The sequence below is a fragment of the Haliotis rubra genome, unplaced genomic scaffold, assembly GCF_003918875.1.
Source record: "Haliotis rubra isolate DU_JTF1 unplaced genomic scaffold, ASM391887v1 Scf107, whole genome shotgun sequence".
In the NCBI taxonomy this organism is placed as follows: domain Eukaryota; kingdom Metazoa; phylum Mollusca; class Gastropoda; order Lepetellida; family Haliotidae; genus Haliotis; species Haliotis rubra.
The window spans coordinates 1433243-1449939 of NW_025764970.1; the positions used below are offsets into that span (position 1 = coordinate 1433243).

A 16697-nucleotide genomic window follows, 5' to 3' on the forward strand; every position below is an offset into this window, starting at 1 on the left:
ATGTTTTTATTTTTGTATGCAAATTTACAAATTAATGCATCAGAATATTTGCAGAATTGAAAATTTAGATGCAAAGTTACTTATGTACCGCATATATAACGGTTAAAATTATCGCCTGTCAATCCCGTCTAAGAATATTCTGTCGCATAATTTCTTGAATCTAAAAATAGCAGTAACATCATTGATCAATTGGAAAGGATCGTAGACATTCGGAACTATCACTATAAATAAATGCAGTTCTCTTATTGGTCAAATTAGATACAAATACCATCATCGGAATTTCTCGGCAGCGATCCCCTTGACCTTGATTCTGGTCACGTGGTGTTATGCTTAATGTTTTGTCGGCAAATTACAGTGAGGTATTTTAACTCGAAGATAGTGTTGTACTGTTTGATAAGTTTAATTATCACAATGGCAACATCGAAGAAAGTCCGTAGAATAACAGATTTCTTTGGAAGTCGTCAAAGTGAAAGCAGACAGGACGACTGTCACATCAAAACTTCAGCTGTTCAAGACGAGCGGAAAATGGCGGCGATCATGATGCTGATGCAGAAATGAATGAAACTTCGCTTGATGATGATTCTTGTGTTACGGGAGCATCGACTGACGATAAAGGTGGACCCACAAAAGACTTGGAACCGAAATATATTCATTAATTTCGAAGTGAATGGCTTTAAAAGTTTGATTGGTTGGATTTTGACGAAAGCACTGGGATCATGACCTGCAAACTTTGCAAAAGCACTGAACTGGATCATTTGACCTGCAAACTTTGCAAACAGTTAACAGAGCTACAAACAGTAGTGTCCACAATTGACAAGTTTGACTTCAGGAAGGCTGTTTCTAAGTGGAAGGCCAAGAAGGAGAGAAGAATTTTCAAACATTCTAATTAAAGACTTAAAGGGGTCCACTGTGTAGATATTTAACAGATCTAAGGGTAAGTTTGCAGAAAATAAAATTATTTACTTAAATATTTCTAAAAATAATTAAATATCAGTATAATCACACTTCTAAGTTATTTTATGTACACTATAGTATGCACATAATAGCATGTGCACACCAATATAGGTGTTTGGCACAGAAATTGAAAGGTAGTGAGTCAACTGGCTCAAAAACAGCAAATCCTAGATGCAACACTATAGATATTAAAGACAATTAGACCTGCAGCGACGGCAGGTCTGCTACTGTGACATGACATGACCTGATCTAACAACAAGGGAGACAACCAAATGGCCCCACTGAAGATACTTCTTAAAGCATTTTTCATGCTGTTTTGTGATCAAAAACAGTCAATTCAAAACAATGTATTTTTCCAGAATGTTTTGCACAGTGCTATGTGTTACCATTTGTGTTGTTGTTGATAAACTGATCCTATTCGCCTTGTATTCAATATTAGTCTGCTCAGGTTTATTGTGTGGTATGTCTAAAATTAAGATGATATTTGCATTGGGATGGGAAATAAATAGTTGTTTTTCTGATATTTTTACCCATTTTGCTTTTAAATTGTTTAGGGGTCTGCTGATTTGTGAACATGGTAAACCAGTTTATAACAAAGTATTACCCGATCATTTGGTAAGATTGCTTTTCTCTGTAAAAAGTGTTATGTTGTGTGACCAAATATGCTTGTTATGTCATTTTCTCTCAGAAAGTCTTCAAAATAGGCAAACCAGACACAGTGTCAATCATGTTAATCATGCATTGATTAATGGTGTGTAACCAGTAAATTGTTCTGTAATGCTACTGGTAGACATTATGGAAATGTTTTGGGTTGTCATGGTTTGTATTGGTACTACAGCAGTAGTTGTGAGGATATTCAACATGTTTCTACATAGATGGTGCACTAGTATAACTTATGTTGCTGCTTGGTAGAGGTGACAGAAAACAGGACTAATAAACAAAAAGAAGCTGTTGCGTTTTGTTTTCCTTTTTTGCTTTGAGTGAAATATGAAATAAACTTTAATTTTAAAAAAGGGAATTTTAAGAAAACCCCAAATTTTGAACAGCTACCTTTCTTTCCTAATTTATCAACCAATGGCACTCAGTTTGAAACCTTCAAACGTCACTGTGGGGATCCCTCTTATCAAGGTTGTATATCTGGGCAGTGTCATTAAAGTGTGAATTAAATGACCTTGAATGCCTTGTGGAATTTTGTGACCAGTGTATGATCTTTTTTCTGAATCCCAGTTAATGTTTTGTTGGGTTATTTTTCAATACAGAAGAAGTTAATACAATTACTGTTTTTGTCCTCCCAAAGCAAAGTTTGCACTTCTTTGATAGCATAAAGGGCACTAAATGTGAAAAAAACCCAGGTCAGAGCCTTTCAAATTTGAATTCCAGTACCGCATTATGGAAATTCATCCCTAAGAGAAGATGCATAAGCTCAAGGTCTCCCAAACTGATGAAATCTGACTATGTTATTCACCGTTACATTAACGTAAAGTATACATGTACAGATGTAGTTTGTGTTTGTGGATGGATGCTGTGGTTGCCTTGGTTTTTATCATGTCTATCACAGATTCTTGTAGCACATGACTGCATGTTGCTCACAGTAATATAAACTCTATATGTGGACATGTACAGATGTAGCTGTGTGATGCTGAATGATCTTTGGTTGCCTTGGTGTTTATCTATGTTTCTTGTATCCCAGGACTATACGTGCCCACGTTGTGATGGAGGTTTCATTGAACAAATGGCCGAGTGAGTATACTATGTTATCCATTGTTATGTTACCTGTTCTTAAGTACTTGTGGACTTAATATTTACTATTATTTAGTAATACTAGTGTTGGGAATTGGTTAAAATCCCATAATTGATGATTGGTTCATTACAACCGATCAATCATCGAAAATGATTGGTTAGCATAATTTATGAAATTTTCCTGGTTATTTTTGTTTGCGCAAAAACAAAAAAAAAAAACATGTTGTTCTTTGATTTTTGGGGGGCAAATTGCACATCTTTAAAGGATGACTAGTATGTTAGGAACATTAATTTCTTGGAGTCTTTAAGATAAATTCAATCATGACTTGGAACGAGCTTGTAGTGCTTGTGAAATGTACCAGACAAAACCAACCTTGTGAAAAGTGTTGTTAATGCAAAAAGTTTTCAAGAATTGTTTGTGTTCGATTATGAGAAAACATGATCGATTGCTTGGTCGTTTAGTCACTACAACCAATCTTCGATTATTTCAATTTCAATTAATCGGACCACCACTAAGTAATACCAGTGATGTTTTAGTGATTGGTTTATCAATTCATTGATTAATGATCAGTTGCCTTATACTAGTACTGTGATTCATTGCGTTCATAATTGTTATTTGATTGATTTAAAATTTGTGGTAAATGTCTGTATCACATCTGCAGAGGAAACTGCCATGTAATTACTGTCATATTCTTTTCAAAGTGCAGTAAAGCCGACCTATGTGAGTGCAGCTTGAAGCTGTGTTATACAGTATTGTCATACTTTTTCTAAGCCCTGTAAAGCCTCACTCACTGAATGTGTGTTACATTATTGCCAGTCAGTATTATCCTGATTATGTTAAATGTGTTGGAAAGTCCATACTGGTGTATTGACAGTGTATGGGAGTAACAATTCACCAGAGTCACGAACAGATGTTACAGGATATGTTACACAGAATGCATGTTTTCATTCTTATATGTAGTACACATAAATAGGCTATGTAGTACACATAAATAGGCTATGATGGGTGGAAAAAAAACTCATCAGTTCAACGTATTTTGAGCCATCATGTCATGGATGGAAAAGTTGTCTTTAAGCAATCAATTTAGGTTGTTCATAGTCTTGACATATCAAGGGGTATTGTTTTCTGCCAACTACACTTGGTTTTAAGGTATGCGTGGTTGCAATATGACTGTCAGTACTCTGAATAAGGTAAACGGAAGTTGTATGTTACACAGGCACACAGATTTCATGGCAATTAACATGCTTGAATGACATTTTGAGTAAAATTGATGTCCAGATGTGTAAAGAACATATGTTATTACTTGACAGTGTAACAGCAGGATGAGCCTGAACAGTCTGTCTGCAGCATGCTCTTATGCTTTGTCAGTACCTGGTTATTGGCCAGTTGGACCGTCTCACGAGTTGGCACTGCAAGTGTCAGGGGCAGCTGTGTTTTGTGATGCTTCATCATTGTTTAATGAAGATGGTTATTGTTGGAGGGAAGACATGACATAAGTTATATAAGTGATAACTGTAAGTCATTTGAGGCAGGGTAGTTTACTTCTCAATCAGTTAATCCTGTCTGGAAGTTACGGGCCTAAACTCTGTAGATAGATTTCCTGCGATTTAGATTGCTTGGCTGAAATTAAATAAACTTTGCAAGTATTCAAGCATTTGTTCATTATTTGGTTGTGTGTTTCCTGTAGGTACTATGTGCAAAGCCTAGTTTGGTGTCTCTATGATTGGCTAGAATGTTGTTACTAAAAGTGTAAAACCAGACCCTCACATGCTGGTAGTAGCAATCTGTGCTAGTGCAAGATAACAAAGTTAGTGATGTGTTTTCTGTGAACATGACTACTATTAATAATTTTGATTATATTCTCCGTGCAACTTGGTTACAGAGAGTCGCCGAGCCAATCCCCCGCAGCAGGAGAGTTAGACCCAGCAGCACAATTTGCAGAGGTGTGTAGCAGTTATACAGGAAAAAACATATGTTGGGGCAGTACTGTACATTCCAGTGCTTGCACCATGTTGAAAATAGCATAATAAAGCTATGTTTTGCAATATTTCAAGAAAATAACATGCTCTCATTTGGGAAATACCAACATTTAGGCACTCGTGTGGTAAACATAGTATGACATGGGCACTCATATAATATCCTCTATATATTTGTATGATCATGTACTACCTTGTACAATTTGATGTCCCTTTATGGACATACATATCATGCTAAAACAATTAAGGACACCTGTGTATTTTTATATGATAAAAGTTCATCTGTCATGGCCGATTGGTATTGCAACACACAGCCTACCAATATAGGGTTACTTTAACTTGTTTTGAGCAGTATATAGTGAGATACAGGTCTCTTACATTTAGAACATATTAAGCAAAGCCGATGAAGAATTGTATAGTAATAATACTCAAACATAGTTTTATGAATAATAACTCCATTGTTTAGTGATTGTATTTCTTCTTGTGTCTCTGTTTCTCCTTCTGTCACTGTCTTTCTTTGTTTTTCCAGCTATGGAGTAGAGCATTCCTAGATTCATTTAGAAATAATACAACTGATCGCAATGATAGTTCAGGGCCTTGGCCCCAGAACAGGGATTCAGATGAGGAGGAGCCCGAAGAAACCGCAGATGGTCGACGTCCCTTTCAGGTCCGATTTGCACCACGAACAAGGAAATTTTTCCTTATCCTGACTCATGCTCTTTTGCTTGTCTCCTTCCTCTTGCTAACATAGTGGAACACTTGTATCTCCCTAATTGAAGTTCCTCTTCAATGTAAAATCACTAATTAGTACACCACGAAGTTACCTCCCTTCCACAAGTTCTCTTCAATGCTGGAACCAGGGCCACCTCTACCCATGTGCCTCACTCTCTCCTTCTTCAGCCCAGTGAGCTGGACGAGAGAGCTCTGTGTCTCCACACACACTATATCCTTTGATTATATTTAGTTAGTTACCCTCGATAGAGATCTATAGAGGTTTAGCTAGTATCTTTCAACAATTATATATTGATATTTAGTCGTTTCTACTGTTTATGCACGGGACCGCGTGCTGTTGCAGTGGATTACGTTGATAAAAATTCTGTACTGTTGCACATTACGCTTTTTATTCTGCTGCTGATCCGCGATTTAATATGCCCTAGCTGTACTGCGCCATGTTTCATGTGATTCACGCTGCAGTATGCGATACTAATTTATCCAATTCTACCTTTAATAAATAATTACTTTGGCGCTTGAGACGCCGCAGCAGATAGGTCACGATGCAGAGTCTAGCATGACTGATACACCTGAACCCTCGCCAGTCTACTGCTGTTGGTCAATCCCTCCCGCCTGGGTTTCCGCTTAGAATGGTGGAGAGGCGCGGGACGAGTCCGCTTCCAAGAAGCCGCCCTGCTTCCCAGACATCCCTTCGCCGCGACTGAGGGGGGTATTCAACTAAGTCTACTAGAACTTTCAGCCGAGATTGTTCTCATCGCAGATTTGGGCCTGTATGATGATCAGCCGATCATCATTCCTGATGTACATCAAAGAATGACTGATGTCGGCAACAGTGATGTCAGCGCAGATCAACATTCGATGATCTTCCTGAGGGTCCCGCCGCTATTAACACTCAACGCAGACTTCGCGACCCCAGGGCAGCGCCGACCTCTGAGGGGAATTCAACGAAGTCTACTAGGACTTTCAACCGAGATTGTTCCAGCCGCTGAACTTGGCCTCTACGATGATCATCCCATCATCATCCTCGACGATGAGACAAGTAGCGACCGGTGATTAGCTACAATGACATCAGCAGAGATCGCCATGCAGCCTGATGTCTCTACACTGATGTCAGACGACTTTACCTGAGGGCCCCACCACTAACAGCGCGAGAGATGGCACCGACTACTTGGCCGCAGACCATCCCAGACGAAGCTACTACGGCAAATCATGGTCGTGATGGAGGGTCACTACAGACTGGAGAAGCAGCCAGCTCCAGAGTACGAGCCTTCGCCAAGGCTCCAACTTAGACAACACTCTAGAGGCACCTCCAGTCAACGTGAGCAGCTAAGACGATGCAGCCTTCGCTAAGGAAGTCGCAGACCACCTTGACGAAGGACCCAGATGTACAGCCTTCGCTAAGGCCTTCAAGGCGGATAGATCATCACATTCCTCGGCTTCATCCTTAGATGCAGACTCAGCCACCAGACCTCACGGAAGCCTTCGCTAAGCTCAAATCGCCGTTTCCCAGCACCGAACGAGAGGAAGCTTCACAAGGCGCGCTGCGCTGGCGCTGGTGGAAGGCATTCGCGAAGGCATTTCAAGGCACTCGGAAGGACACCAATATAGATCGCCATTTAACAGAGTCAAGGGACTACTCAAGAGCTTCGCAAGCTGTCAATAGTCTCCCGATCTCCTCGTGACATCACCACATCGATCGCTTCACAGGTTACCACACAAGTCTGCACACAAGTCTACATCACCTTCCTAGAGTGGCAGTACGACGCAGACATACCTGATGAAGGAAGACGACGAGATGCTATCACCCTACCTCCCGATCGAATCCGATTGCCGCGTAGCACAGAATCTAGACATAGCATCCCATAAAGCCACAAAAGTTCAGACACCATAATTGCCGAACTTTCACGCCTAGAAGTTTTCCACGACAACATGGACCCCTTCTTCAAGGCTTAAGACATCGATGAAAACTACAAGTTGATCATCGATATCAACAATAAGAACTACAATCGTGAATTGGTTCAGTTGAATCCATGATCTAGACGTGATGTTCGCTGGCCTAAATAGATCTAGAACGATCATTGAGACACTTATCACCAGATTTCGTGAACACTCGACTTCTGAAAAATGATAAGATGATCCACTCGGCCCTACTTATGCAGAACCAGCAAGTCCCAGGTCAGCCCGCTAAGGAGCTAGAGCCTCACCAGCTACAAGGGACGCCGCTGGAGGAGAAGCGCCACGAACTCCCACATCCTGTTAAACACAGAGGCCATTCATGCAAGCAAGCGCTATATATATATATATATATATATATATATATATTCTAATCGACTTTGATTCGATACCTTCGCTAAGGTCGCTAAGGCTAAGTGGCTCCAAGTCTACTTCACCAGTAGATCTAGAAGGGATACTTCGAGAGCTTCGCGGAAGTCTCCGGGCGCTCACCGAGGAAGTCTCCTCCAAGGTCTCCATATATACAGCCACTGGCCATATATAGCTACTCCTCAGTCCGTTTCAAGACATCGCATAAGTTGTCTATCAACTGTATGCCAGATGCCGCCTATAAGCCTACGCCAAGACAATTGCACAGGCTATTTACAACACAGAACGCCGCTGTATTAATTTGTCAACGACGCTTCATAGATCTTCACAGAAATCAACTATTCCGTGATAAATTGCTAGTATATGCAATCCCGGACGACGATATACGATTATCTACATGCGACTATTACGCGATATCTGCAGACAATTCAATATCGAAATTGAACAGCAGCCTTGTTACAGCGTTGCAGTATAACTCATAATCGCCAACATTTCTGAGAAGAAATATGTACAACAAATTCAGCTTTAATTCTACAATTATGACGATACATTCATGTATACAGTCTACAAGCTGACAACTTACAAGTTATTGTACCTTTATATATAAAGAAGTCGGAATTATATTCAAAACTGAAGTACTTTCACTTACAGCCAGGAAAATAACCTACCCAGCATTAATATTACAGAGCAAGGTATTTTATACCGGCTTTTGGCGCTTACCATTAATCCTCTAAACACGTATCACTCGGGTAACTTCGGAAGTTACGATGAAGACCGATGATTGTTCTAATATCAACGACGGCACTATATTATACAAGGTTCCTTTTCCTGCTACACCGTGACATCACAGCTGGTACTCTACAGAATCAAAATGCCTTATTCTGATTGGACCCCGATGAACAACGCCTCTACACAGAGGTCGAAAGCATAGTTCACAGTTCAAGACATAGGTTGCAAGTGACAACTTTATATCAATGAACGAAAGCAAGCCTCCTTACAGCCCAGTTAACCTGAACCTTCATGATTAGGCTGCTTTCTTCAGGTTAGAGACCTCCCCTGTCAAGTTTAGACAAGGGCACAGCAGTCAGGCGATTTTACATAAAGTTCATCGAGGACACAAACTCCCCGGTTAGGCACATACATCGTCAAGGACATCGCGAACGATTTACCTAGACGACGCGGATACAAGTGGATCGAAATCCACAGCGCTTCAGACTACACCTGAATTTCATCATCAAGCTACTAACACAACTAGATGGTTAGTAAACCTACTAAGTTTCTGTTTGGAGAATAAACGGAAGTTTCAATGCACCAACTTGGGGATATGAATATAGTGCTACAACACCTCACAAGTGAGGTTTATGAACATGCCTGGATGACATACTTGACTCCATGATACGATGATGCTATCACGCTGGCCAGCAAGAGCACTGTAAATTTATCTCCACCAAACCAAACAGGAAGAAAAAATACAACAGATTTTTTTCCTCTATCATCAACTTACGCAGAGTGTAGTCTCATCGCACTATATCTCCGCTTGGATCAGAACTGTCATACTACGTGCATACAAGACAGATGGACCTAATCCGAACCCTCCATGAGCTTTAATACTCTTGATATTAGAGCCCTAACTTCTACAATTTCATCTACACAAATGTTATTTGAAATAATGGAGGGTTTATTACTGTAGATCCGATATGGTGGTTGCCAACCATTATCTGAGAGATATCACCACCGAGGACATCTCAGGTATCCACCAATTCGATCCCATGGTCCTTGCACAACAGTTGATAGTTCCTCGGAGAAGATAAGTCAATCTTACAGATTTTACTTATCTTATAACAGTACTAAATAGCTTCATGCTATATATAATTTGCTTAAGCCTCGTTTTTTTATCATCACAGTGGTTACATGATAAATGCATTAGCTAACAAACTCTACAGAGTTTTTTTGGCTATTATATAATGTAGCTTAAGTCAAGTATATTTTAAGCATAGTACTATACTCATATTGTAAAAATACATTAGCTAACAAACTCTAATGGAGTTTTGCTATTATATAGGTAGCTTAAGCTCATTCATATCTTAAGCTCAGTACTATGTTTATATCATATAACTATATTAGCTAACAAACTCTAAAGAGCTTTTGCTATTTGGCTTAAGTTTCATCATATCTTAAGCAATATGGTTACATTATAACATGTATTAGCTAACAAACTCTATGGAGTTTTTTGCTATTATATATGTAACTTAAGCTTATTCATATCTTAAGCGCAGTACTATGTTTATAGCATATAGGTATATTAGCTATCAAAACTCTAAAAGAGTTTTTTGCTATTATATATTGGGCTTAAGTTTTCATCATATTTTAAGCTTTATGGTTACATTATATCATGTATTAGCTAACAAACTCTCACGGAGTTTTGCTATACATATGTAGCTTAAGGTTTCTTCATATCTTAAGCTCAATACTATGTTGATACCATATAAGTATATTAGCTATTAAACTCTAAAAGGTTTTTGTTATTATATATTTAGCTTAAGGTTTACTTCATATCTTAAGCTCAATACTAGGTCTAAATCAACATAATAAAATGTATTAGCTATCAAACTCTACTAATGAGTTTTACTATTATATATATATAGCTTAAGTTTAATCATATCTTAAGCTCAGTACTATGTTTATAACATAAAAGTATATTAGTTAATAAACTCTAAGGAGTTTTTGCTATATACATTTAGCTTAAGTCTAATCATATCTTAAGCTTAGTACTATGGTTACATTATAAATCTATTAGCCAATAAGCTCTACAGAGTTTTTGGCTATTGTATATGTAGCTTAAGTTAATTATATCTTAAGCACAGTACTATACTCATATTGTAAAAATATATTAGCCTAACAAACTTTACTAAGTTTGGCTATTATATATGTAGCTTAAGTTAATTATATCTTAAGCACAGTACTATACTCATATTGTAAAAATATATTAGCTAACAAACTTACTAAGTTTGGCTATTATATATGTAGCTTAAGATAATTATATCTTAAGCACAATACTATACTCATATTGTAAAATGTATTAGCTAACAAACTTTACAAAGTTTGTTGTTATATATATAGCTAAGCTTATTCATCTTAAGCTCAGCACTGTCTATATCATATAAATATTTTAACTAACAAACCCTAAAGAGGTTTGTTATTATATAATTAGCTTAAAATTAATCATATTTTGCTTAGTGCTATGTTTATATCTTAAAGTATTTTAGCTAACAAACTCTAAGGAGTTTATACTAGCATATTAACAAGCTTTAAGTCTATTAGTCTTAAGCATTGTATTAATATTATATATACTTATCATAATAAGTACATTGTAATAACCTCTATATGGCAGCTGATAAGCTGGCAGCAAGAATTCATCAGTTCAATGCCTTTATGAAGTTCTCATAGGGTTATTACAATCATCACAGTTCAAATCACTAATTATTAAAATCCAAAGTATTATATATTCCCACCTCCTCAGCTCTGTTGGATTCTACAAGTTAAAGAGCATGAGTCAGGATAAGGAAAAATATGTAATTTTTGAGTAAAATTGATATTTTATACTTATCCTGACTCATGAGGTCAGCCCTCCCATCCTCCCCAAATAACACTTTGGATTTCCCTGTAAATTCAAATGTTGGGCTCAGTATATGAGGAGAGGAGGCACATGGGTAGAGGTGGTGGCCCTCTCCCCCCGCCTGGCCAGGGAAGGGAGGTAACCTCGTGGTGTACTAATTAGTGATTTTACATTGAAGAGAACTTCAATTAGGGAGATACAAGTGTTCCACTATGTTCGCAAGAGGAAGGAGACAAGCAAAAGAGCATGAGTCAGGATAAGTATAAAATATCAATTTTACTCAAAAAAAATTACATTTTTGAATAGCCTGTCAAAAATTGTTATGGTTTTACCTCACATGTTCTGAAAGTTAATCATCATGTTTGTCAATTTCTCTGAACCATTGTGGTAGTGAATCTGAACTTGTATGTACAACAATAACCATTGTCTCACAGTCTGCTGTCTTCAATTTGCAGAGGAATGTTTCATCTCCATGGCAACCCAGGAGACTATGCATGGGGAGCAGGGGGCCTCGATCACATTATCTCACAGGTGGGTCAGGGATCTTAACCATTTCCTTTACAGCCACAGGTCGGTCTGAGGTTTAACTATTACCCATCTGACCTCACTAGACACATTTGTGTTTAACATTACAACATGTTTGTAAAAATACTTAGTGACGGTGGTGTACAACAGTGCCTGATTTACAATTTAATCAGAAACTGGTTTGTTTGTTTTTGTTCTCACTGTCAGGAGATAATGTACAATTTCTTCCTTTATATGATTCTGCAGGGAGTGTTTTGTTGCATCAAAGAAAAGTACAATATATTCATTTTCAGGTATGACCATGTCCATAATGTTTTAAATGTGATATCTCGCCACGAACAACAATATTCTCTTATGAGGAACAGGTATATGTATTCTTGGTATGTGCGTTGTCTGTGTGGAATTATTTTCATGCCTGGATCTTATCAATAAGTGTGAAATAGAAGAAGAAAAGGGGAGGTAATGTCACTTGAGAGCTACTTCCCTTGATATGCATTTATCAGAGTTTAATCTGAAAAAGATGCAAATAGTATTTTAATGTTAAGTGATGATGATAATGATCTTGTCTCTGTTTACTGTTTGCTTTGGAATCTGTAGTGTTACATTTGAAATGGTTGTGTTTGTTGATACAGTTGTTGAACCAGTTAGAGGGTGCCGGCGCCCCACCAGCAGAGAAAGACAAGATAGATTCACTACCAACAGTTAGAATCACCAAGGAACAAGCAGGTCGGTAGATGACCCTGTGTCATTGTGCAATGTAAGCCCCCTTTCATCTTCAGCAACTTAAAAGCTGAATGTCCTTGAGTCTAGCCCTTAGTTACTAGCTCAGTGTTTCTTTCTTTACTTTAATGCTGCACACAGCAATATTCCTGCTGTGTGCCGTGGTCAGTCAAGGTTATAGCCAGACAGTCCATTGATTGACAACATGGCCATCAATGTTTGGGGCTTCAGTGACATGCATTGATGGAGTCAGAGAGCATGTCCATTTCTTAGTATCCTGCTGTAAGAAGCATGGTTTCCTGAAGATCAGTTCTATTCTGAATCTTTGGGGAAAAGGGGAAAACAAGCATGTGTGGCTGATGACAATTTGAACACAGATCTTCAAGGGTCACTTGAGAAAAGTTGATATCTAGACATTTAACAGAGTTGGTGAACTTGTCACAGCTTTTACGCCATCTGTGTGTGATGAACTGTCATGTTCTGGTTCATATTGCTACTGTTACACACTGGTGTAGAGACAGTAAGGTAGGAATTAAGTTTATTTTATTTTAGTTGAATTTTTAACTGTTTGACTTTCACTCATTCATTTGGCTTCCATTCAGATCAAAAGATCCTTCAGTGCTCAATATGTATGGAAGATTTCCAAGTGGAAGAGGGAGGCCAAAAAGCTGCCCTGTGAACACCATTATCATACACAGTGCATAAATAAGTGGCTGGAACTGGTGAGTGTCCCACTGTCAAGAACTTGATTCTCTTGACCTTTCCACATACAAAAAAAATACCAGAACATCTCTATTTTAATTTTGTTTTAGCATGTTTAGGATTGGCTTGGTCCAACAGATAATCTAAGAAATTGTTTTGGTATCGCATGGATAATGAGTCGTTAGTGTGTTTGTTGTCTAAGGACACACTCGGTGACATTCACTCTGAATGATGTTATGATGGGTCTCTAAGAGAACATGTGTAGGTGTACATGGTGTCAGTTAAGAAATTCAGTTCTCTCTACCACCATGTATAGTGTAATACAGTACAGGTTCTCTCTACCACCATGTATAGTGTAATACAGTACAGGTTCTCTCTACCACCATGTATAGTGTAATACAGTACAGGTTCTCTCTACCACCATGTATAGTGTATACATGTGCACAGGTCTGGTCTACCACCATGTATAGTGTAATACAGTACAGGTTCGGTCTACCACCATGTATAGTGTAATACAGTACAGGTTCTCTCTACCACCATGTATAGTGTAATACAGTACAGGTTCTCTCTACCACCATGTATAGTGTAATACAGTACAGGTTCTCTCTACCACCATGTATAGTGTAATACAGTACAGGTTCTCTCTACCACCATGTATAGTGTGTAATACAGTACAGTATAGTTCTCTCTACCACCATGTATAGTGTAATACAGTACAGGTTCTCTACCACCATGTATAGTGTAATACAGTACAGGTTCTCTCTACCACCATGTATAGTGTAATACAGTACAGGTTCTCTACCACCATGTATAGTGTAATACAGTACAGGTTCTCTCTACCACCATGTATAGTGTAATACAGTACAGGTTCTCTCTACCACCATGTATAGTGTAATACAGTACAGGTTCTCTCTACCACCATGTATAGTGTAATACAGTACAGGTTCTCTCTACCACCATGTATAGTGTAATACAGTACAGGTTCTCTCTACCACCATGTATAGTGTACGTTGGCTACCAGTACAGTGTAATAAAGTACAGGTTCTCTACCACCATGTATAGTGTAATACAGTACAGGTTCTCTCTACCACCATGTATAGTGTAATACAGTACAGGTTCTCTACCACCATGGGGTAGTTGTAGCCAAGGTTTGACACCACTTCACCAGTGGCAGATTCTAACAGTCTATTTAAACATGTTAAAGAATCGGAATGTATTGAACTGACTTGATTGGAGGGACAGGGGTTCTAACATTTTTCAGATTATTATAAATTGTTAATGGAATATGTGTCAAATTCTACAAATTCAGTGAATTCACAATCAAATGTAATCCAAACTTCATATAAACAGTGTTGCGTCTGGAGCACGTATTTGTGTATCTGGCGCATGTTTTTATTTTTGTATGCAAATTTACAAATTAATGCATCAGAATATTTGCAGAAATTGAAAATTTACACGCGAAAGTTCCTTATGTACAGTATATAACGGTTTAAAAATTATCGCCTGTCGTCAATCCCGCTCTTAAGAATATTCTGTCGCAGTAATTTCCTTGAATCTAAAAATAGCAGTAACATCATTGGATCAGTTGGAAAGGATCGTAGACATTCGAACTATCGCTATAAATAAAATGCAGTTCTCTTATTGGTCAAATTGGATACAAATACCATCATCGGAATTTCGGCAGCGATCCCCCTTGACCTTGATTCTGGTCCGTGAGATTGCTATGCTTAATGTTTTGTCGGCAAATTACAGTGAGGTATTTTAACTCTCAAGATAGTGTTGTACTGTTTTGATAAGTTTAATTATCACAATGGCAACATCGAAGAAAGTCCGTAGAATAACAGATTTCTTTGGAAGTCGTCAAAGTGAAAGCAGACAGGACGACTGTCACATCAAAACTTCAGCTGTTCAAGACAGTAGCGAAATGGCTGGGCGATCATGATGCTGATGCAGAAATGAATGAAACTTCGCTTGATGGTGATTCTTGTGTTACGGGAGCATCGACTGACGATAAAGGTGGACCCACAAAAGACTTGGAACCGAAATATATTCATTAATTTCGAAGTGAATGGCTTAAAAAGTTTGATTGGTTGGATTTTGACGAAAGCACTGGGATCATGACCTGCAAACTTTGCAAACAGTCGAAATACAAAAATACTATGACTATGAACTGTAGAAATTATCATTTGACAACATTATCTCGACAAATGAGTTTGCCTGATCACCAAAATGCACTGAAAGACGATGTTATGAGAAGAAACTTTAACAGAGCTACAAATGAAGTAGTGTGTAGAAAAACAGATTGTTTAGTTTCTGCAATGTCCCCATCAAGAAATAGACTGTCATCTGTCACCGTAAACAGACTCATGTTGATAAAACTACAGGGGTCCACACTTGACAAGTTTGACTTCAGGAAGGCTGTTTCTAAGTGGAAGGCCAAGAAGGAGAGAAGAATTTTCAAACATTCTAATTAAAGACTTAAAGGGGTCCACTGTGTAGATATTTAACCGATCTAAGGGTAAGTTTGCAGAAAATAAAATTATTTACTTAAATATTTCTAAAAATAATTAAATATCAGTATAATCACACTTCTAAGTTATTTTATGTACACTATAGTATGCACATAATAGCATGTGCACACTAATATAGGTGTTTGGCACAGAAATTGAAAGGTAGTGAGTCAACTGGCTCAAAAACAGCAAATCCTAGATGCAACACTATAGATATTAAAGACAATTAGACCTGCAGCGACGGCAGGTCTGCTACTGTGACATGACCTGACCTAACAACAAGGGAGACAACCAAATGGCCCTACTGAAGATACTTCTTAAAGCATTTTTCACATTGTGATCAAAAACAGTCAATTCAAAACAATGTATTTTTCCAGAATGTTTTGCACAGTGCTATGTGTTACCATTTGTGTTGTTGTTGATAAACTGATCCTATTCGCCTTGTATTCAATATTAGTCTGCTCAGGTTTATTGTGTGGTATGTCTAAAATTAAGATGATATTTGCATTGGGATGGGAAATAAATAGTTGTTTTTCTGATATTTTTACCCATTTTGCTTTTAAATTGTTTAGGGGTCTGCTGATTTGTGAACATGGTAAACCAGTTTATAACAAAGTATTACCCGATCATTTGCTAAGATTGCTTTTCTCTGTAAAAAGTGTTATGTTGTGTGACCAAATATGCTTGTTATGTCATTTTCTCTCAGAAAGTCTTCAAAATAGGCAAACCAGACACAGTGTCAATCATGTTAATCATGCATTGATTAATGGTGTGTAACCAGTAAATTGTTCTGTAATACTACTGGTAGACATTATGGAAATGTTTTGGGTTGTCCTGGTTAGTGATGATACAGGTGTTTGTATTGGTACTACAGCAGTAGTTGTGAGGATATTCAACAT

At 38.0% G+C, this 16697-nt stretch overlaps 1 protein-coding gene across 1 annotated transcript in view; it reads left to right on the plus strand.

Moving 5' to 3' along the window:
• LOC124279763 (E3 ubiquitin-protein ligase RNF115-like) overlaps positions 1-16697 on the plus strand; it is a 28191-nt gene that overhangs the window by 1698 nt on the left and 9796 nt on the right. The window contains exons 2-4 of the mRNA XM_046715642.1: positions 2645-2694; positions 4578-4638; positions 5201-5338. Of these exons, the coding sequence (XP_046571598.1) occupies positions 2645-2694; positions 4578-4638; positions 5201-5338 (249 nt within the window). The remainder of the gene's footprint in view (positions 1-2644; positions 2695-4577; positions 4639-5200; positions 5339-16697) is intronic.